A 24,109-nucleotide genomic window follows, 5' to 3' on the forward strand; every position below is an offset into this window, starting at 1 on the left:
TAACTACAACAATAAAACAACAAGGGCAACAAAAGGGAATAAATAAAATAAATATTTAAAAAGTCTTTAAAAAATTTTTAAAAAGAATTATTTCTGGAGTTTGAGAACGTGACATGTTGAAAGTGAGTGTACATCTGGTGATCCAAAAAATGTGTAAGACACAATTCAATAGAAAAAAATAATAAAGGAGCTGGAAAGAGTTTTCCAAAGAAGACAGACATATATATAATCAATAGGCACATAGAATGATTCTGCTTCAGGGGGGCTGTGGTGGTGCACCTAGTTGAGTCCACACATTACCAAGTGTAAAGATTCACGTTCTAGCCCCTGCTTCCCACCTGCAGAGGGAACACTTCACTAGCAGTGAAGCAGGTTTGAACGTGTCTGTCTCTTTTATCATATCATCTGCAAATAGTGATAGTTTGTCTTTTTCCCTTCCAACCTGTATTCCTTTGATTCCTTTCTCTTGCTTGATTTATATGACGAGAACTTCCACTACTATGCTGAAGAGTAATGGTGATAGTGGACAGCCCTGTCTAGTCCCTGAACTGAGGGGGAATGCTTTCAGCTTCTATCTGTTGAGTATCATATTGGCTGTAGGTTTTTTTGTATATGGACTCCATTATCTTAAGGAATTTTATATCAATTCCAACTTTTTGTAGTGTTTTGAGCATGAATGGGTGTTGAATTCTGTCAAAAGCTTTCTCTGCATCCATTGAGATAATCATGTGGTTTTTGGTTTTGCTTTTATTGATGTGGTGAATTAAATTGATTGACTTACATATATGGAGCCAGCCTTGCATTCCTGGGATAAATCCCACTTGATTGTGATGAACAAGCTTTTTTATATACTGCTGAATCTAGTTGGCCAGGATCTTGTTCAATATTTTGGCATCTATGTTCATCAAAGATATTGGTCTGTAGTTTTCCCTTTCTGTTGTGTTCCTATCTGCTTTTGGTATCAAGGTGATGTTGGATACATTGAAGGTGGAGTGTTCCTGTTTCTTCAATCTTTTGGAAAAACTTTCAAAGTATAGGTATTAAGTGTTTCCTGAAGGTTTTACAGAATTCATTTGTAAAGACAACTAGTCCTTTTATTTTGGGGAAGATTCTTAATAACTGTTTCAATTTCTTTGCCTGTGATTGGTCTATTTAGGTTTTGCAGTTCATCCTGGTTCAGTTTTGGAAGGGTGTATGTTTCTAGGAATTCTTCCATTTCCACCAGATTCTCTAGCTTGGTGATATATAGTTGTTCATAGAAGCTTCACATGATTTCTGCGGTTTCAGTGGTGTCTTGTGATACCTCCCTATCATTTACAATTCTGTTTATTTGAGTCTTCTTTCCACACCCCACTTTTTTTTTTTTTATTGAGTCTGGCTAAGAATTTGTCAATTTGTTTATTTTTTTCAAAGAACCAACATTTAGCTTCATTTTTTTTTGTATGGTTCTCTTGTTTTTTTTGTTTTTTTGTTTGTTTGTTTGTTTTTTCCTCCAGGGTTATTGCTGGGCTCTGTGCCTGCACCATGAATCCACTGCTCCTGGAGGCCATTTTTCCTCCTTTTTGTTGCCCTAGTTGTTGCAGCCTCGTTGCGGTTATTATTGCCATTGTTGACGTTGCTTTGTTGTTGGATAGGACAGAGAGAAATGGAGAGAGGAGGGGAAGACAGAGAGGGGGAGAGAAAGACAGACACCTGCAGACCTGCTTCACCGCCTGTGAAGCGACTCCCCTGCAGGTGGGGAGCCGGGGGCTCGAACCGGGATCCTTACGCCCGGTCCCTGCGCTTTGCGCCATGTGCGCTTAACCCACTGCGCCACCGCCCAACTCCCGGTTCTCTTGTTTTATGTTGTTTATTTCTGCCCTAATTTTAGTGATTTCAGCCCTTCTGGTTGCTTTAGGGTTCCTTTGCTCTTCTTTTTCTAAGTCTTTAAGGCATGCAGCTGGGTAGTTTACTTGAACTTTTTCTTGTTCTCTTGTTAGTTCTGTGAAATGTTCATTCGGAATCAACTTTTAATCACTTCCTTAACTCCCCAGAACCCTTAAAGTGATCTCTGTACCTTATTATATTTCTCTTTCAGAGACAAGACCCTGTGTCCTGGGATGATGCCTTCAAAAACATTTCCAGAAGTGTCCTGGAGACCAGATACACCTTGTTACCATATCTTTACACCCTGATGCACCAGGCCCACACCGAGGGCATCACTGTTGTGCGACCTCTTCTCCAGGAGTGAGTGTTTAACAGGGATTCTGATGACAATCTCATTTTTTTTTTTGCCTCCAGGCTTATTATTGCTGGGGCTTGGTGCCTATACTATGAATATGCTGCTCCTGGCAGCCATCTTTGTCTGTTGTTGTTGTTACTCTTATTATTGTTGGTGATACAAGTGCCTATTGTTGGTTAAGACAGAGAGAAATTAAGAGAGTAGGGGAAGATAGAATGTGGGAGAGAAAAATAAGCACTTGCAGACCTGGCTCACTGCTTGTGAAGTGACCCTCCTGAAGGTGGGGAGCTGGGGCCCAAACTGGGATCCTTGCTCTGGTCCTTGTGCTTTGCACTATGTGCGCTTAAACTGGAGTGCTACAACCCATCCCCCTTGACAATCTCATTCTTTAGGGAGGCAGTCAAAGATAACAGTTCTGTCATAGTAAGCAAAAGACATAATTGCCTAACCAGAAACTGTCTGAGTACAGAACACACTTTATTCCTCCTTTTATCACAGTCCCAGGTCTTTGATGCCCTAGGTCTTTGATAAAAGAGAATATTAAATTATTTCTTTTGTAAATGCTGCAGTATAGCATGGAATGATTTATTTTCAGTTTGGGCATATGAAGATCTACTCATCTTTTATAGAAAGAAGAATCACAGAATTAGGTCACAGAATAAATCATTCCAGGCTTGAAGCACACTTAAATGTGCTGAGATTAGGGAATGGGGCAGTAGCGCAGTGGGTTAAACGCACATGGCGCAAAGCGCAAGGACTGGCATAAAGATCCTGGTTCGAGCCCCCGGCTCCCCACCTGCAGGGGAGTCGCTTCACAAGCAGTGAAGCAGGTCTGCAGGTGTCTATCTTTCTCTCCCCGTCTCTGTCTTTCCCTCCTCTCTCCATTTCTCTCTGTCCTATCCAACAACAAGGACTTCAATAACAACAACAATAATAACTATAACAATAAAATAACAAGGGCAACAAAAGGGAATAAATAAATACAAAATATAAATAAAAATGTGATGAGATTTGCATTTCTTTTGATTTAGCATTGTCTTATAATAGAATCATATTTTAGAAATACAGTTCCTCATTTATGTGTGTGTGTTCAGCCTACCACACCCACTGCCAAAGCTCCTGTGCCATCATACCAAATGGATCTCTCTACCTGCTTCTGCCCCCCTCCCTGTTCCCTCTAATTCTAATCACAAAGTCTAAGAATAATCAGGTTGGTTATTATTTTTTAAATTAAAAAATTTATTACCTGTATAACTCTATATGTGAACAGAACCATCTAGGAATTGTATTTCATTGTTTAACTTATTTCAGTCAGCACAATCATCTCCAGGTAGGTATTTGTAGGTGAGAATTGTTTCTAGGGATTCATAACAGGACATGTAAAAATGAGTCTGTGTTTGAGTATGGGAGACCAAGGAAAGGAGTAGACAGTGAGTAGAACGCAGCTGGGTGTCTGGTATGGGTCTGAACTTGAATAGTATTTGCGTGGAATTTGCCATGTTCAGATCCTGATTGTGGTATTGTGGCTTCTCTTTGCAGGTTTGTGTCAGACCGGGTGACCTGGGACATTGACAGTCAGTTCCTGCTGGGTCCAGCCTTCCTGGTCAGCCCCGTTTTGGAGGCTGTGAGTAATAGGGCTTCTGATGAGGAGAAGGTCCTCATTATGGGAATGACTTGTGAATAGGACAAGGAAGAGAAACCTTGTCTGGTACGGGAAGGGGGAAGTTGTGAGTTTGGGCTTCTTAGTTGACTTAGTGTCTCCTGAGCTGAAAATATTTGCTTTGGCATTTCTTGGTCCTTTACATCCTTATCTATAAAGTCAGAATAGCAAATTTATATTCAATGAATAACTAGTAGAGTGAAAAACATGATAAATGAAGAAATATTATCATTTTTCAAGAACTGAAATAAGGATAATGTGAAGACAGGTGCTATAAATCATTCACTTATTTCTCTTTCACCATGAAAACAGAGCTTTGCAAAAATATTTTGCAGCAATGTGCAAGATCTGTTGGTGATTAGATCCTTCCTGCCTTCTATGAGAGTTTCTCTTGGAGGACTATTTCTTTTTTATTTTATTTTATTTTTTATTTCTTTATTGGGGAATTAATGTTTTACATTCGACAGTAAATGCAATAGTTTCTACATGTATAACATTTGCCAGTTTTCCATATAACAATACAACCCCCACTAGGTCCTTTATCATCCTTTTTGGACCTGTGTTCTCCAACCCACCCCCACCCCCCTCACCCCCCGCCACAAATCCCAGAGTCTTTTACTTTGGTGCAATATGCCACTTCCAGTTCAGGTTCTGCTTATGTTTTCTCTTCTGATCTTGTTTTTCATCTTCTGCCTGAGAGTGAGATCATCCCATATTCATCCTTCTGTTCTGACTTATTTCACTTAACACGAATTTGTCAAGGTTGGAGGACTATTTCTATACTTGCTTTACTCATAGTTAGGCTTCTGATTGAGATTCTGGCTAATTGCATCATCTCCCAAACTTATAGCTCAATCAAAATTTTTTCAAGTATAGTATCGCAAAATCTGCAAAATTTTCTTCTAGCTCAGATTGTCTCTCTAAAGAATGCATGTATGGGGTCCAGATGGTGGCACACCTGCTTAAGTGCTCACAAGGACCCGGTTCAAGCTCGTAGTCCCCACCTGCAGGGGCAAAGCTTCACTAGTAAAGCAGGGCTGCAGGTATCTCTCTCTCTCCCCTCTCTATCTCCTCCTCCCCTCTCAATTTCTCTCTGTTTTTACCCAATAAATATATATATATATATATATATTTTTTTTTAAAAGAACACACATACAAGCAAATAACCATGCCTCCTCACTCCCTCCCCCCAAAAAAAATCTTAGATTCCCAAAGTTTGCAAACCATTGAAAAATCTCTCATTTGAAAAGGAAAGGAAAACTCCCTCAACTTTGTTGACCTGTGGAGAGATGAAACATATGTCCAAGGTCACCATCATTATGACATGTTTTCCTCTGCTCTGGAAAAAGTAACCAACTGTTCATGTCTTGCTTGTTCTGTAATTTTAGGGTGCCAGAAATGTGTCTGCCTATTTCCCTAGAGCCCGCTGGTATGACTACTATACGGTAAGACTTTCTGGTGTTTGATGCAATTTTGTAAAATGGCAGTTTGCCCAAGTTTGGGTTAGTTATCTTGAGTAAGTCATTGTTTTTTTAATGAGGAGAGGGGGGGCTAAAGCATCAAAGCTTCCTTCAGTGTAGAGTTTGGGATGGATTTGAATTGAGCATAATTATCTTCAGTGCCTTTTTTTTTTTTTTTTTTTTGCTCCAGTTGCTGGGGCTTGGTTCCAGCACTATGAATCTGCTGCTCCTGGTAGCCATTTTTTCCTTTGTTTTATCCATTTTATTGGATAGGACAAACCACCACCTGCCCCACCCCATGCCATTCATTTTTGTCTCAAACAATACAATCTCATCCTATTTGATTGTAGAGCAATCTATCTCTCCATATATATATATATATATATATATATATATATATATATATATATCCCATAATTCCTTTATACATTAACTTCCTAATAGATATTTAGGTTGCTTCCATAATTTGGCTGTGGAAAAAAATGAGTTGATGAACAGAGAGGTGCTTATATCCTTTTATGCTAGTGTTTTCATAATCTTTGGGTATATATATAGGAGTGATATTGCTGTTTCATTTTGTTGGCTCATTTGTTGTGTTTCTTTACCATATGTGAGTGATGTTGAAGGTCTTCATCTGACTTATTTCACTAAATAACACTTATCTTCTCCACCTCTGTCAATGATTATTACCAAGAAGATAAGCAACAATAAGTATTAGGCTATAGTGCACTTTGTTGAGCACACACAGTGTGCACCCTGATTCAAGCCCCCAGATCCTGCCTGAAAGGAGGAAGCTTTATGAACAGTGAAATAGTGCTGCAAGCATCTCTCTCAATTGCTCTATGTCTCTATTCAAGAAAGGAAAAAAAAAGAATGAGGAAAGAAAAAGCAAATTTTGAGTAGGATAACTGAAAATGAAAAGGTGACTATAAATTGGTATAGCCATTGTGGAAAACAGTATTGAGGTTACTTAGAAAACTTAAATATAGAATTACCCTATGGGCTACCCCTGGGGTTGTGCTGGGGCTCACGTGGAGTGCCTCCAACCAGGGCGATAAGCCTCTGACACTCCCTCACCAGCTCTAGTGGCTGCATGAATTAGAAAGAGACATCGAGAGATATTCTGGTATGAACATCCATTTATTTGGAAAAGGGTACAGGCTCTTATACTGAGTTAAGAAAAGAACATTTTCACATATATCAGAAATTACAGGTTTCTTAAAGGTCAGCTTGCCCTCATAGTAGGGTGTTGGTATGACAAGAATTGATGAGATATATAAAGGTCAAGACAATTAGTTTCCATGATGCAGGCAAGTTGATTATCCAAAGGTATTTGAGAAAGGCATAGGGGTTAAACCAGTAAGGTAAGGTAGAGAAGAAGAAAAACAAAACTTGATGTAAATCACAGATATCAAAGAAAACAAGGAAATAGAATATGGGGGTCTCACTGCCTGGTGCTGGCAGGGGTATATGGTAGTGTGTTCTTCTATATGATCAAAAGATGAAGTTATAGCGAATGTGTGAACTTTGAGTAAACCCTCAAGCAGGCAGCCATTTGGCCTGCTAGCAGGGGGAAATAAGTGTGAGAGGCTTGTAGGCTTTCTGTGAGCTTGAGAGACTAACAAGGAGAAACTGAGTCTGGGAGACTTTTCCCTCTTGGCTCATCTCAATAAGGAGAGAGGCTAACAAGTGGGGTGTCTTTCCAGACCTCCATCCAAGGATGGGAGAGCTCCCCTAAGCTCTACCAACCTTTCACATAGTCCCACAGGGCTGGGTGGTGGTACACCTGGTTAAGCACATACTTTATAATGCCCAAGGACCCAGGTTCAAGCCTACCATCCCCACCTGCAGGTGGGAAGCTTCACAAATGGTGAAGAAAGATTACAGGTATATCTCTCTCTCTTTCTTACTCCTCCTTCATCTTAATTTCTGCCTGTCTCTAGGCAATAAATAAATAAAGATAATACAAAATTAAAAAAAAGAATTATCCTAAGATCAAACTGTTAGCTTATAGGAGAATTATTATTATTTAAGAGAATTATTATTAGAATAGTGTGACATTATTTAACTACCACTCCTCTCCTTTCTGTCATGTATGGAACTATTCTGTGGTGCAGGGTGGGGAGCAAGGGGCTCAAACTGGGATCCTTATGCTGTTCGTTGCACTTTGCGCCACCTGCGCTTAACCCGCGCTACACCCGACTCCCATCTCTAAACTACGATGAGTGTTTGAGGATGCTTTGGGAATATTGAAGGATTCAGCAGGCAAGAAGGGAGGGAGAGCAATTCAGAAGGGAAGAGGGAAAGGAGAGAGACCTGAGAGACAGGATGCAGTTGTACCTTTGCTGCTTGTTGTTTATGGTTGTAGTTATTGTTGTTATTGATGTCGTTGTTGGATAGGACAGAGAGAAATGGAGAGAGGAGGGGAAGACAGAGAGGAGAGAAAGACACCTGCAGGCCTGCTTCACTGCCTGTGAAGTGTTTCCCCTGCAGGTGGGGAGCTGGGGGTGGGGGCTTGAACTGGGATCCTTACACCGGTCCTTATGCTTTGTGTCACCTGCGCTTAACCCGATGCGCTACTGCCCACTCCCTCCACATAGTTCTATACAGGTTAAATCCGTGTGAAATGATCATCAGAGAACACAAGTGAAGAAGTTGTTTCATCAATGACTTTCTTGAGTGAGTGTTGATTTACTAGAGTATTCTTGTCTCAGAAGTACAGTTTCATATCTCCCCACTTGCTGTCAGTACACCACATGCTCCACTAAATTGTCCTTTTCCTCTACCACAGGACACTGGGATCCCAGACCCCTTTTACCCCACTGCCAACCCAGCCTCGTTTACCCTCCCTGCCACCTTTCTGCTTTGAGTCCTTGGATCTGCTAAATTATCCCACAGTCTTACTCTGTATTTTTTCTTGTTTTGTTTCTTAAGGTCATACAATGAGTGAGAATGTCCTTCATCTATTTGTCCTTCTTCTTTTGGTTTATTTCACTTCATATGTTTCCCTCCAGTACTATCCAAGTCAAAAAAAAAATTTTTTTTTGCCTCCAGAGTTATCACTGGAGCCCAGTGCCTACACTATGAATCTACTGTTCCTAGAGGCCATTTTTTCTTTATTTTTTACTTTCCATTTTATTCAATAAGACAGAGAGAAATTGAGAGAGGACAGGGAGCTAGAGAGGGAAGAAGAAAGATAGACACCTGCAGGCTTGCTTTACCACTCATGAAGTGGACTCCCTGCAGGTGGGAAGCTAGGGCTTGAACCCTTATCCTTGCATGGGTACTTGTGCATAGTAATATTCATGCTTCAGCTGGTGCACCATGGTCTGGCCCCCATCCATGTCAGTTCTTAAATTGGGAGGAAGTACTAGCAGGAGGTATTACTGTCAACTATGGGTTGCAACAATGTGGTGAATGTTAGCACCCCCAGATCACAAGCAGACATCCACCACAGTGAATTGTCTAGGGAATTATATAGTCTTGCATGCCCAGAATGCTGAAGTTGAGAGTTTCTGCTGCAACGTGAAAAAAGTGGAAGAACAATTTCTGGTAAATGCAGAATTATCATCTGGAAGTGAGAAAATACTTCTCCATGTCAAGCAAGATAAACACATTAAACATAAAGAAAGATACAGTGAGTTAAAGATAAGTCATCTCAGTTTAATCTTTTCTGCCCCAAAGTGGTAGGAGCAGAGCCAGTGCATAAAGATGGAGAGAAAGTGAAAGAAAAACTCTAGACATATAATGATACGGAGTGGATGAGGAGTCAACAGGAGGGGGCTGGGCAGTGGCACATCTGGTTAAGTACATAGTACTATGCACAAGGACCAGTGCAAGGACCGGATCAGGGATCAAGCCTCTTCTCCCCATGAGCAGAGGATGTTTTACGAGTGGTGAAGCAGGTCTACAGGTGTCTGCCTTTATCTTTCCCTCTCTATTTCCCCTCTCAATTTCTCTTTGTCCTATCTAATAAAATAGAGGGAAAAAAAAAGGCTGTCAGGAGCAGTGGATTTGTAGTGCTGGCACCAAGCCCCAGCCATAATCCTGGAGGCAAAAAAAAAAAAAAGTCAGGACAGGAATGAAAGGATGCCTTGAGTTTCTGTAGTAACATTCTCTGACAAAAACAAGATCTTTCATACTATGATCACCAGTGGCATAGGATATAGATGCCCTGAAAGTCCAAGGATCATAACATGCTGTTAGGGCAACCATGCAAGATATTTCACTTGTCAGCTGGGATCATGTGACAGTAAAGGGCATGTCAAGATGGATCGGGAACAGGTGCCGAGTTCAGAGTCATGGATAAAATGTCTGCCATTTCTCCCTTATCATTGCTAACTTTCTTTTGCCCCACAGGGTGTGGACACTGGCAAAAGAGGAGAGTGGGTCACTTTGGATGCCCCTCTGGAACACATCAACCTTCACGTTCGCGGGGGATACATCCTGCCCTGGCAAGAACCTGAACAGAACACCTTCTTAAGGTGAGTGGTGGGACTGGGTTTCTCCTTTGCACCCCAGATTCACCCTCATATCCTGGGGAAGCTCACTGATTTATAAGCAGTAACTTCAGGCCCTAAAACAATTTTACTAAACACTTTTGCTTGTTTGTGTTTTAATTTTTTTGAATCTCTGTACTCTTTGAAATGTTGCAATCTGTGAGATGATAAACTGATAAATGGTAATTGAAATGGACCTTAGCATAAGTAACCATGATTATGGGGCCGGGCAGTGGCTCACCTGGTAAAGCACACATGTTACAATGTACAAGAACTTGGATTCAAGCTCCAGTTCCCACCTACAAAAGGGGAATTTCACAAGAGGTGAAGCAGTGCTATAGTTCTCTCTCTTTCTCTCTATCTCTATTTCCCCTTCTTAATTTCTTTCTAACCTTAGCCAAAATTAATTAATTAATTAAAAAAGGGTACCATGATTAATGCTAGTGTTTGAAGACTGCTTGGATTATTGTTAATATTTTTTGTCAACAAGGTTATTTCTGGGGCTCAGTGCCTGCATAACTCCACCACTTCCAGCAGCTGTTTTTTTTGTTTGTTTGTTTTTCTTTTCTTTCTTCTAGACTGAAGATGAAAGGCAGTGACAGATAGAGTGGTACAGAGAGATAGAGAGAAGAGAGATACCATCACCGACAGGTGCTCCCAGGGCTCAGACTGGGATCTACACATGGCCCCCTCTCAATCCCCTCTCAGTTTCTCTCTATACTGTTGACTAAAATGGAAAACAAAAAAACTGGCCACCAGGAGCAGTGGATTTGTAGTGCCAGTAAAGAGCCTCAGCAATAACCCCGAAAGCAGAAAAACAAAACAAAATTCAAAACCCTGAGGTTGATATTTTGTTTCTATAAAATGCAGAAATTCTAGATAAAAGTCTATATGTTCACTAATAAAAGCTTCAGACATTAGCTGCATGCTTGATATGGGGTTAGAACTTTACTAGTATAGGGCTTTTGTTTATTATCTATTCTTTTTTTCTTTTGACAATGAATATTTATCTATTTATTTTTATTTATTTATAAAAAGGAAACACTGACAAAACCATAGGATAAGAGGGATACAACACCACACAATTCCCCCCATCCCTCCCCTGAAAGCTTTCCTATTTTCCTTTTTTTTCATTCTTTAACCCTCTGGGAGCATGGACCCAGGGTCATTGTGGGAGGCAGAAGGTAGAAGGTCTGGCTGCTGTAATTGCTTCCCAGCTGAACATGGGTGTTGACAGGTCGATCCATACTCCCAGCCTGCCTCTCTCTTTCTCTAGTAGGGTGGGGATTTGGGGAATCAGAGCTCCAAGACACATTGGTAGGGGTTGTCTTTCCAGGGAAGTCTGATCGGCATCATGGTAGCATCTGGAACCTGGTGGCTGAAAAGAGAGTTAACATAGAAAGCCAACACACTGCTGATTAATCATGAACCTAAAGGCTAGAATAGTGCAGATGAAGAGTTGGCAGGGGTGGTCTCCGTTTTGTAGATCAAGGTCCTGATATTGGGACTGCTTATGACCACAGAATGTGAGGTCAGATCTAGAGGGATGCAGAGGTCACATAGGCTCCTCAGCTGAATTTGGGCCCCAGATCAGATAAAATCGATGTGGTTTACAGTCAACAATATTTATACACCTTCCCCATATTTGGGAGCTACTCTCTTCCCTGATCCAGCTTTCTGGTCCTTTTTCCAGCCATGAAAACATCTCCCCAGATAATAACTTGGCTCCACCTGCATATCAGATTTCAAGCACAGGGGGAAAACCAAAACCACTAGTATAGCCACAGGCCTTTTGGAATATCTATTATTTCTTAAAAAAGTAAAAAAAAAAAAAAGTACATACTAAGACATATGGTTGAAGTATTGCTTTTAACCCATTTTGTAGAGTGTCACAAAGAAGTAACTTGATACTATCAGGCCATCCCAGCTGGAGCCCTAGTGTGGAGTCCTGAGATGCCCAAACAGACATGATGGACCTAGACCTCAAATAAATCCCTCTCTCCATTGTTACCGATCATTTCTATTAACACAATAGACCCCCTTGTGGGTCCCCATAGGACCTTGCCCTCAACTTGGATCAACAATGGTAGAGAATGTTCCATCCTCCAAAGGGAGGCTGGACAACATACTCTGTGTTCCACCTGAGGAAGATGGGTTCTGAAATTGGGGCAGCTTGGAACGTTCCTACTCATGACCACAGAATGTGAGCTGAGATCTACAGGGATGCAGAGGTCACATAGGCTTCTAAGCTGAATATGGGCCCCAGATCAGATCAAATCAATGGGGTTTAGAGTCAGCAATATTTATACAGCTTTCCCATATTTGCTACTCTCTTCCCTGATCCAGCTTTCTGATCCTTTTTCTAGCCATGACATCATCTCTCTAGACTTGGATCCACCTGCATATCAGAGTTCAGGTTCAGGGAGTAAAAAAAAAATTAGTATAGCCACAAGCCCTTTGGAATATAACTAAAATATGCTTACTAGCTATCTATAAAACTGAGACTTCCCCAACTCTTAATCCACACTATTCCAGCCTTTAGGCTCATGACTGGTCAACAATGTGTTTGGCTTTGTATGTTAACTCTCTTTTCAGCCACCAGGTTCCAGATGCTACCATGATGCCAACCAGACTTCCCTGGACAGACAACCCCACCAATGTGTCCTGGAGCTCTGATTCCCCAGAACCCTGACCATTAGGGAAAGAGAGAGACAGGCGGGGAGTTGGATCAACCTGTCAATACCCATGTTCAGCAGGGAAGCAATTACAGAAGCCAGACCTTCCACCTTCTGCATCCCATAATGACCTTGGGTCCATACTCCCAGAGGGTTATAGAACAGGAAAGCTATCAGGGTAGGGGATGGGATATGGAGTTCTGGTGGTGGGAATTATGTGGGGTTGTACCCCTCTTATTCTATGGTTTTATCAGTGTTTCCTTTTTATAAATACATTAAATAAATAAAGTAAGTAAGTAACATGATAGACCCAGAGTCACACAGCTGTTCAGCAGTTGGAATGGGAGAATAGTCCACATCTTGATAACACTTGGTGAAATGGGAGAATAGTCCATGTCTTGATAACACTTGGTGATTGTGCCTGCTTTGCCACGTGCTTGCTTTAAGTTCAAGTCAGGCCCCCCCTGCACTGAGGAAGCTTTGGTGTTGTGACATCTTTCTCTCTCTGTCTCTTCCTCCTTACCATAGATAAAAAAAATCCATGTTTGTTCTATATAAAAATAAACATTTTATGGGCCGGCTGGTGGCGCACTTCATTGAGTGTACAAATTATAGTGTACAAGGACCCAGGTTCAAGCCCATAGTCCCCAACTGCAGGGGGAGAGCTTCACAAGTTGTGAAGCAGAGCTGTGGGTGTCTTTCTGTCTTTATCCCTCTCTCATCTCAGTTTCTCTCTGTCTCGATCCAAGAATAAATAAAAATGTTAAAATAAATAAATATTTAGAAACCCTGTTAATTTCCTACCAAGGTTTATATAAATACCAGACAACTTAGGGTTTTTGCCAATAGTTTACGTGTGTTGGAGAAATTAGGTCATGAAACAAGAGGATAGTAATACCAAGTTTTTTCTCGAATAAAAAAAGAGAGGAAACTTTGAGTTTTCTGGTAGTTACTCTTAGACTTCTACAGTCTTCAATGGAAAAAAAAATCCTCCTTGTTTTTCATTCACTCCTGATATGAAATTGTATAAATGATGAAGACAGAGTTAGAAGCAGATTATAAGAGCAGTTCTCAGGTGGTACAGTGGATAAGACATTAGACTCTCAAGCCTGAAATAATGAATTCATTCTCTTTCTCTCTTTTTTTAAAGTATCTTTATTTATTTACTAGATAGAGACAGCCAGAAATGAAGAGGGAAGGAGAAGATAGGAAGAGAGAAAGAGAGACATTTGAAGCACTGCTTCACTACTCACAAAGCTCTCCCCATGATAGTGTGGACTGGGGACTCGAACCTGGGTCCTTGCATATCATTAACATGTGCTCTCAGCCATGTGCACCATCACCTGGTTCTGTGAGTTCATTCTCTGGCATTGCATATGCTATACTAGAATGATGCTCTGGCTCTCTCTCTCTGTCTCTCTGTCTGTCTGTCTCTCTCTTTTCTCTTTCTCTCACAAATCAATAAACAAAATATTCTAAAACAGATCCACAATGTTTTTTAAATTATTTATATTTTTACTCAATAAGACTGTAGGATAAGAGAGGTACAATTCCACACAATTCCCACCACTAGAATTCCATATCCTATTCCCTCCATTGGAAGCTTTCCTATTTTATCCCTCTGGGAGCATGGACCCAGGATCATTATAGGGTGCAGAAGGTGGGGGGTCTGGTTTTTGTAACTGTTTCTCCACTGGAGATGGGTATTGATAGGTTTATCTATATTCCCAGCCTGTTTCTTTTTTTAAAAAAAATATTTATAAAATGGAAATATTGACAAGACTATAGGATAAGATGGGTACACTTCCACACCCTAGCAGCAATCTTTATACCATGAAGTACTTTTATTGTGCTTTTATGAAAACTCTTATTTTATAGCTTTGTTTTGAACCAATGTCTCTCTCTCTCCTATCTCACCACAGCCGTCAGAATTACATGGGCTATAAAGTTGCCTTGGATGATGATGGGACAGCTCAAGGGTGGCTCTTCTGGGATGATGGGAAAAGCATCGGTGAGTAAGGGTAGCTTTACATTCATGCCAATACCATGTACTAGATTTCTGTGTACGTTACAGACTTTTGTTTTCATTTTCCATGTTTGCATTTTAATTACACCATTTATTACTCTTAATTGTTTCATACATTTATTTTGTACATGATTTCTATGTGTAAATGACGCTGAACTGAATGTCTCACTGTTATCCAACTGTTTTAATTCACTATGGAGACAGGTTGGGAAAAAGAAAGAAAATACTTTTATAGTTAACTGAGATACACATCCATATAGTTTATGATCCAAGGAATATTCACCAACCAGACAACTTATTCTTTCAGTAAGAAAGCCATGGGGCTAGGTGGTGGCATACCTGGTTGAGTACACAGGTTACAATGCACAGGACCTGGGTTGAAGGCCCCAGTCCCCACCTGAAGAGGGAAATCTTTATAACTGATGAAGCAGGGCTACCTGTCTTTTTGTCTCTCTGTTTCTCTCCCTGTCACCTCCTTCCCTCTTGATTTCTGGCTATCTCTATCTAATAGATAGATAAATAAATAAATATAAAAAAAGTCATTGCCTTTATCAGTTAAGTTATGGATAAAGAACACAAAAGGGTTTTCTTTGTTGTTGTTGTTGTTGTTCGATGGAAACTAGTTAGAAAATTTCCTAATACTGCCTCAGATAAACTAATAGAGACATTAGAGATGGTATTTGTGATGTAGTGTGTGTGTGTGTGTGTGTGTGTGTGTGTGTGTGTGTGTGTGAATGTGTGTGCTAATACACATATGTACACATATTGTAGAAAGAACCTGGGAATCCTGAGGTGACCAGAAGATGGTAGACTTGGTAGGCCACAAGAAAGATGTGAATTGAGTGTGATTTTTTTAAAAGATTTTTTTCCTTTCTTTTTAAAATCTATTATTTACTTATTATTGGATAGAGACAGAAAGAAATTGAGAGTGGAGAGGGAGATATAGAGGGGAAGAGGCTGTGAGACACCTGCAGACCAGTTTCACCACTCATGAAGCTTTCCCCCTGCAGGCGGGGACAAGGGGCTTGAACCCAGGTCCTTGCACACTATAGTGTGTGCACTTAACCAGGTGTGCCACTCTCTGCCCCCAGCACATTGCTTTTCTAATAAGGAATAAATTTTGAATGCATAAGAACAAGGGTAAGGGGACCAAGAGTTTGTGTCCCAAACTCAAGAACTCTACCATGTATTTCAGCCCTCAAGGCATACAACACAACACTTGGGTGAATATTAAGGTACTTCAAAGGATATAGTAAAAACTCACTTGAAACAATGACCCTTTTCCTCAGGAGACTAGCAAGTGCAAACAGGTGTGCCACCACCTATCCCCTTGAGTGTAATTTTAAGAACCTGCATCCCATGAGATGACTATTAAGTAAATCACACCAATGCACATTACTTTCCAATGTTTTGTATATACCAAGGCTGGAGGCAGTGGAACTCTAGTAAAAAAAATAATAAAACAAAAATGGTTTCTATTTTCTCAAACAAGTCAAGAAAGCAATGTGAATCTAAAGCGTGACTCCAGCTACTGTTTACCTTGTTGCTTATTTACAGATACTTATGAAAATGGACTCTATTTCCTGGCCAAACTCAATGTCAGCAAGGTGAGTGTGACTGCAGCTAGGTAGGGAGATTAGAGTTCTGTAGGTTTAGGAGGATGTGGGATAGTATAAGGGCATAAAAATAGTACCTAGATTCTCCTCACAGTTCATCTTGATAATGTGCATCCCTTCTCTCTGCTAGAATCCAGATAGAGGTTTAGCTTACTCCCAGAACAAACCCCTTTGTATTTCACCAGTAATGTTTTCCAGTTCTCCAAAGCAAATATGGACAGACTGTTTCTATGTCATGTTGTTTCTATAATGCCATGAACTAGTAGGCACGATTGGCTACAGGCAGAACATGAGATTGTGACCACTCTGTCTCCTTAGAGTTCATGTCTGCTGTAGAGATCTTGCAGGCACTTACCCAGATCAGAGTTGGAGGGTATATGGCATCAGAAGCTAGAGTTCTGAAACTAGTCTGCACTCTCAAAGGACAGAAGATGGTGACTTGGAAATTGTTCAGCTTCCTGCTTTGCATTTAGACCTCAAAAGGACTTTGGAAACATGGGAGTGAATTTTGCTAAATACTATTTTCTCTCTGTTTCTTTTATCTCCCCAAACAAATAGAACACACTGGAGAATCACATCATTTTCGATGGATATTTCAGTCGTGGAAACTCTGTGCTCTTGAGTTCCATTGAAATCTGGGGAGTGGCCAGTATCTCTACTCCCATTGTCAACATGACTGTGCTCAGCAGGGTCATCACACCCAAAGTCAGCTACACTGCTACATCTCAGGTTTGTGACCAGAAAAGAACTCTTGAGTGCAAGTTCCCAACCTTGTGATATTGTGTAACCACTGCCTGCTTCTTTTACAAATGATAGCCAATTTTGTAAGCCCTTTGAGTAATCTCTCTGTTTTAAATGTGTCCAGAGCAGACAGCACAGAGCTGAAGGGAAAAAGGAAGCAAGAAAGAAAAAAAGAGAGAAAAAAGAAAGAGTGAAAGAAAGAAAGAAAAAAGAAAGAAAGAAAGAAAGAAAGAAAGGAGAAAGAAGGAAGAAAGGAAGGAAGGAAGGAAGGAAGGAAGGAAGGAAGGAAGGAAGGAAGGAAGGTTTCTCATAATGTGGAAGTGAGGATCTATAGCATGTGTCTTCTTGTCCTTGAACTTACCTAAAACCTTGTCTTTGCTCCTTCACTTCAGCTTCCCAACTAGTTTGACCTCCTTTAGTCAATCCAAAGAAGGTACCATATGTTTAAAAGTGCTTCATTTTATCCTGTGCCACAAAGGAAAATAGAGAGGCATAGGCCATAAAATTTTCCTATTATTTAAAGCCCCTTCCTGCCTGCCTGCCTGTCTGCCTTCATTTTCTTTCTTTCTGTCCCTTTATCTCCCTCCCTCCCCTTCCTTCCTTCCTTCCTTCCTTCCTGCCTGCCTGCCTGCCTGCCTGCCTGCCTGCCTGCCTTTCTTCTTCCTTTCCTCTTTCTTTCTCTCCAGCAGGAACATACTGAGGTTTAGTGCCTGTATGATTCTACCACTCCTGACCTTCTCTTTCTTTAGTCTTTTTTTTTTTACAGATAGAGGGGAGAGAGAAAGAGAGAGATCAGACGTGTTCAGGGTGGGATGTCTGTAGATTTATACAGCATTTCATAAAGACCTTCCCAGCACTGTCTCTAGAACTCTGTCTCTCCCCTCCTTTTTTTTTTTTATCTATTTTCTCCTCCTTCCCCTCCTCCTCTTCCTCCTTCTCTTCCTCTTCCTTCTTTTTTCATTGCCATTCCCAGTGGCCATGTTTACCTTTCTTTCCCTTTTGTTTTATTTTATAGGTCAGAGAGGAATTGAAAGTGGAGGGGGAAAGAGCAAGGAAGAGAGAAAGAGAGATAGCTATCGCACTACTTTGTTGTATACTACCTGCAGCCCTGCTTCACTGCTTGTGAAGCTTCTCTCAGAAGGTGGGGAGTCAGGACTTCTGTTCCTTCCTAAAGTAATCCTTACATGCTCTGTGCCCATCTTTTCTTTCAACCAGTACAAACAATGAAGTTCACAAAGGCACAGGTGTTTGTCCATATTTCGAAGCCTATAGATTGCAAGGTGCTTTCAATTTTATGAAGGTCAACTATGCAAGTCCCAAAGGCACCTTGGGATTCCCACAGTCCATCACTCTCACTCTCACTGCCCATCGTAAAGGAAGCCTTTCCCTGTGTGCTTACTGCTGCCTCCACCCCGCTCTCTTTCTTTCATAATGCTTCCTGGTTGCAGGGTCTGAAATAAGCTTTTCGCTTTCAGTTTTGGATGCTTCCTTTCTCTTTTCACAATTGTGGTTTTCTTGTTAACCAAAAATGGGGAACCATTTTTACCAGGAACCTGTATCGGACTTTGCCCAGTTTTACTGCTGACTTACTGATGGATTTGACTCACAAGCTAACTGTTCAACACATAGTGGAATTTTATGGAAATTACATGCTCAGAAAAAAGCTGAAATATTTATTTACTTTTACTGTTATCATTATCATCATCATCATCATCATCTGTGTTTGGAGGTCAAACTAGTGCTCTTCTATTGAGCCATGGACATGATACAATTTTATTTTATTTTTTCAAAGAAATATTTTAATTTTATTTTTTATAACTTTTTATTAGACAGCACAGAAATAAATTGAGAGAAGATGAGAAAGAGGGAGAGAAAGATAGACACCTGCAGGTAGACACAAGCAGTGAAGCAGGATATAGGTGGGGAATAGGGGCTTGAACCCAGGTCCTTGAACTTGGCGATTTGTGTTCTTAACCAGGTGTGCTACCACCCAACCCTTAACTTGTTTATTTATTTATTCCCTTTTGTTGCCCTTGTTCTTTTATTGTTGTAGTTATTGTTGTTATTGATATAGTTGTTGTTGGATAGGACAGAGAGAAATGGAGAGAGGAGGGGAAGACAGAGAGGGGGACAGAAAGACAGACACCTGCAGACCTGCTTCACCACCTGTGAAGCGACTCCCCTGCAGGTGGGGAGCCGAGCTGGTCCTTGCACTTTGCACCACCTGCAATTAACCCATTGCGCTACTGCCTGACTCCCCTATTTTCTTTTTTCATGAGAGAATTGGAGAAACACCACTGTACCATCCAAAAGGAAAAAAAAAAGAAAGTTCTGGTTGGTTTTTTCTTTGCTGTTTTTACATAGTACTAGGATTGAACCCACACTCACACAAGACAGACTTTTTTACCACTGGATCACCTCACTAGATGGGAGATATTGAACATTAATTAACTAATTCAGTAAGAAATAAGTAAGTATTTCCACTTGGGTTATTACTAGAACTCTGCACCTGCATGGTGATTCTGCATTTCCAAGAAACTTTTTTTCTTTTTTGGCTACCAGGGTTCTGCTAGGCTTAGTGCCTGCATGATGGCTCCTAGTGGCTTCATCAATCATTTCATTCCTTTCTTTCCTTCTATGAGAGACACAGAGAGAAATAGCATAAGATAGGGGGAAAGGAAAAGGAAGGGAAGGGAAGGGAAGGGAAGGGAAGGGAAGGGAAGGGAAGGGAAGGGAAGGGAAGGGAAGGGAAGGGAAGGGAAAACCCCTGCAATCTGTTTCAACACTTTGTGGAGCTTCCCTTTTCAGGAGAGGACCAGGGGTTCGAACTCAGATCCTCACACATGGTCACTTAAGCTCCTTTACCAGTTGTGTCATTGATTTATCCCCCCCTTTTTATTTGTTATTATTATTTACAGGACAGAAAGAAATTGAAAGGGGAGGGGAAGATAGAGAAGGGGAGAGAAAACAAGAGATACATGCAGCGCTGCCCCACTATTTGTGAAGCTTCTTCTCCCCTCTCCCACCTGAAGCTGGGGGCTCAGGGGTTCAAACCAAGATCCTTGTGCATGATAATGTGTGCGCTCTACCCAGTGCTCCATAACCCTGCTCCAAACACTGAACAGTCTCCTCTTTTTTTTTTTTTTTTTTGCCTTCAGGGTTATCGCTGGGGCTCAGTACCTGCACTATGAATCCACTGCTCCTGGAATCTATTTTTTCCATTTTGTTGCTCTTGTTGTCGTCATTCTGATGTTGCCGTTCAATAAGACAGAGAAATCTAGAGAGGATGGGAAAGCAGAGGGGAAGAGAAAGATAGATGTCTGCAGACCTGCTTCACCGCCTGGGCAGTGACCCTTACCCCCATCCCTGCAGATGGGGAGCCAGGGGGCTCCAACTGGGAGCCTTACGCCGCTCCCTGCACTTTGCACCATATGTGCTACAACCGCTGCACTAACTCCTGGCCTCACACTGAACTCTTATGGGCAAACTTCAATGTTCTGTGAGGGGATACGTGGAGTGCTCTGAGGGGTGGAAATGAGAACATTCTCCCTACTTCCTCTGCACACCTGCCTCTCTGCAGAGACTGCATTTTGTACCATTTCCATTTCCCCAGAGTGATATTTGTGGTGGAAATAAGTACCTAACACTCTCCTCTACCTGAAAACTTAAGGGTAGTCTGGCAACTAGGTATTAATGGGTTGTGAAATCATCAGGGTGTTGTATGAGCCCTTGGTTGCTTTGTTTGAGTGGAGGATATTCAAGCACTAAATGCTCAGTTCTCTCCATTTGGTTCCCAACAGGTGTTAAAGATCAATGTGGTCACTGAAATGGTCAGCATACGAAACTTTAAATCACTGACATGGACAAACAACCCATGAACTGCTAGAGCAAGACCATGATGCTGCTTTGAAATTCCGTCTCCTTCATGCTTATAAAATGAACCTGTGTTGCTGCTTGATGAGTGAACGCCCAGTCTGAGGAAATGTCCTATAAGTTTTGCTGTGTGTTTAGTCTCTGTCTTAGCCCTGTAGGTTAGGAAGCAGGGGGGTGTGGAAAAAATCTTTGTGTTACCTCAAGAGTTTCTGTGTGGCTAGTATGGTATCAATGGGTCACATCACATCTACCGAAGAAGCACTAAGGATGGTATTTGGGAGACTGTGTAATTAGGATAAAGGACTCCTCTTTTGCTAAATGCACAAGAAAAATCTCCTTGTACAATGCTAGGCTCTAGAATTCCTTAGGGTCCAGGCTGTGGCACACTAGGGTAAGCACTCACAATACAGTGCACAAGGACTCAGGTTCAAGTCCTTGGTCCCCAACTGGTACGGGGAAGCTTTACAAATGGTAAAGCAGGGCTGCAGGTGTCTCTCTGTCTTCCTCCCTCTCTATCTGTCCCTTCCATTTCAATTTATTTCTGTCTCTATCTAGTAATAAATAATTTTTTTAAAAATAGAGTTCATGAATATCTCACAAGACTCTCTAGGAAGAATGCACTATTAAATTGTTGGGACCGGAAGAAAATAGGCTGGATATGTGGAATTAGGGGGAAAATAAAGAAAGGAAGATTTATGAGAAAGAATGATGATAAAAATAAGCGTGACAAGGAGGAAGGTGACAGAGAAATATTAAGAGTGGCCACTTCATGGAGAGGAGAAGGGAGGAGCCAACTCACTTGAAAGCCTGAGGAAAGGTTAGGGAAAGTCTTATCATATGGAAAAGGGAATGAGGGTGAGATTTAAACAGATAGGACTGAAAGAAGTTTGGATGGGAAAAATAGCCTAGGTTTGCAGAGAGAGGCTTGAAATGTGTAAACTTGTGTTTCTCTGTTCAGTGCCTAATATGCTTTCCCCACAGTCCACAGAAATGCATGTGCCTTCGACACGGGAGAAAAATAAATACATAAAACTCACAAGTACATTTTGTGATATTTTAAGCATGGGCAATCTACTTTGGGATTAAGACTTCTTGTTCAGAAAACTTTTGTAAGTGAGTCTTGTTCTTTGGGGGCATCTGAATTGCTGGTAGTCTACTCTCTAGGAGAAGAATCTGCTTTTTGATTATCCAATTTTTAAATTTATTTTATTTTATTTATTAGATAAAGACAGAGAGAAATTGAGAGGTGAAGGAGGAGATAGAGAGGGATAGAGATCGAGACACCTGCGGCCCTGCTTCACCACTCATGAAGCTGATCCCCTGTAGGTGGGGACAAGAGGCTTGAACCTGGGTCCTTGTGCACGATAACGTGTTCATTTAACCAAATGTGGCACCGCCTGGCCCCTTATCTACCCTTTTTCAAACACCTAGGGTGTGGGTTTTAATGAAGATTTAGTTTTGAAGAGGGATGCACTTGGAATATTGTTTTAATCATCACAGCAGTTTCTATATATGGTAACTTTAATTCTGACAAAAATAAAATAGAATTTGTAGTACTATTAAGACACAAGATATTTCTAATTTTGGACACAGAAAATTATAACTTAGGATTCAACAGGAATACTTCCTCTTAGAACAACCTGAAAATGCTTGTATTAAAAATGAATATGTATATACTTACCTAAATAGTTTTCTTTCTTTTTTATTATCTTTATTTATTAATTGGATAGAGACAGTCAGAAATCGAGAGGGAAGGGAGGGATAGAGAGGGTGAGAGACAGAGAGACACCTGCAGCACTGCTTCACCACTTGTGAAGCTTTCCCCCTGCAGGTGAGGACTGGGGACTTGAACCTGGGTCCTTGAGCATTGTAACATGTGCGCTCAACCAGGTGCGCCACCACCTGGCCTGATAGTTTTCTTTTTATCAAACATCAAGAAGCCAGATTCAGCCTTTATACTCATATGTCATGCTTAATTTAGTCTACAGAATATAAATTGACAGTATGTGCTAATTATTAAAATAATAAATTTGGGATGAGGCCTTCAGCTAATTATGCAGCTATCAAAACATGCCAAAAATTATGTGAATCCCTTGTTCAAAAAGATGGGAACACAGTCCACTCAGGAAAGATGACAGGGAGGGAGTATTATTTGAGAAACATGGTATCTTATCACTAGATATATATTGTTGGATGTTGGCTCCGGATGCCATAAACCACTTGAGAAAATTTATTTCTTTTTAAAATATTACTTACTTATTTACTTACTTTGGATAGAGTCAGACAGAAATTGAAAGAGGAGGGAGAGACAGAGAGTGGGGGCAAGAGACCCACAGACCTGCTTCATCTCTCATGAAACTTCTTAGGAAGTTTCCCCTGTGGGTGGGGAGCTTGGGCTTGAACCCAGATTCTTGTGCCCTCCACTGTGTGCACCCAACTGATCCCACTGTATAACAACTAGCTGACTCTGATAATTAAAAAAAATGATATGGTTAGTGCATGAGATGATTTTTAATTATCACATTAAAAAGCAAGATCTAAAGTCAGAGAGCTAGCTGACCAGGTAGGGGAATTGCCTTGTCATGTAAGGCACCCAATTTCCAACTTTGGCATCATCTGGGAGGTGCTAAGCTTCCATGCTAAGGTCTCTCTCTCTCTCTGTCTCTCTCTCTACCTCTCTCTCTGCCTCTCTCTCTGTTTCTCTCTCTCTCTCTGCCTCTCTATCTGGATGTATACGCATCCCGGAGCCATGAAATCATGCAAACTTGAGATCTCAGCTCCATCCTGCTCATCATCACAACACGTAGATAAATAACAAAACCTAGCATTAGGGTTAATGTCATCACTTTGATATAATGGTTGGCAGAAGAAATATTCTAAGGCATCTGTTGTACTGTAGCATCATGTCCTATTATAACGTGGGAGGAAAGTATCCACTTTTTTTTCTTCCTACAAACAGAGTTACAGCTTGCGAGAACTATGGCGATGATCTTTGGGAGGCAGGAAGGTGAGGGCACAGAATTTTGGTGGTGGACGTAGTGTGGAACTATACACTTTCATCTTAAAAACTTGTAACCTACTATTAATCACAAATAAAACATAAATTAAAAATAAATAAATAAAATGCTTTGTCCTCTTTTCATCAGTCATCTTTCAGTTGCTAGTTCTTAAGAAACTTAAAAAAAAAGAAAAAGGAAAGAAAAAGAAACTTTAGATGTTTACTGCCTTTCAAGAAACAGGTTACAGCTGCTATTTCCTGTTGACACTGTAATGCAAATGATGTCACAAATGAGCAGAGGATTTGGGGGGTTAAATATCATCCAAAGAATAAAAAAGAT

At 40.9% G+C, this 24,109-nt stretch overlaps 1 protein-coding gene across 4 annotated transcripts in view; it reads left to right on the forward strand.

Moving 5' to 3' along the window:
* MGAM (maltase-glucoamylase) overlaps window positions 1-21,810 on the forward strand; it is a 169,720-nt gene extending 147,910 nt beyond the window's left edge. For all 4 annotated transcript variants that reach the window (XM_060196722.1, XM_060196721.1, XM_060196723.1 and 1 more), the window contains 8 exons: window positions 2,078-2,226; window positions 3,761-3,845; window positions 5,270-5,326; window positions 9,701-9,825; window positions 14,438-14,526; window positions 16,099-16,148; window positions 16,716-16,886; window positions 20,699-21,810. In XM_060196722.1, coding sequence (XP_060052705.1) covers window positions 2,078-2,226; window positions 3,761-3,845; window positions 5,270-5,326; window positions 9,701-9,825; window positions 14,438-14,526; window positions 16,099-16,148; window positions 16,716-16,886; window positions 20,699-20,776 — 804 coding nt within the window. In that variant the 3' untranslated portion in view covers window positions 20,777-21,810. The remainder of the gene's footprint in view (window positions 1-2,077; window positions 2,227-3,760; window positions 3,846-5,269; window positions 5,327-9,700; window positions 9,826-14,437; window positions 14,527-16,098; window positions 16,149-16,715; window positions 16,887-20,698) is intronic.
* Window positions 21,811-24,109: the final 2,299 nt, after the last annotated feature.

This window comes from Erinaceus europaeus, chromosome 8 (genome assembly GCF_950295315.1).
Source record: "Erinaceus europaeus chromosome 8, mEriEur2.1, whole genome shotgun sequence".
In the NCBI taxonomy this organism is placed as follows: Eukaryota; Metazoa; Chordata; class Mammalia; order Eulipotyphla; family Erinaceidae; genus Erinaceus; species Erinaceus europaeus.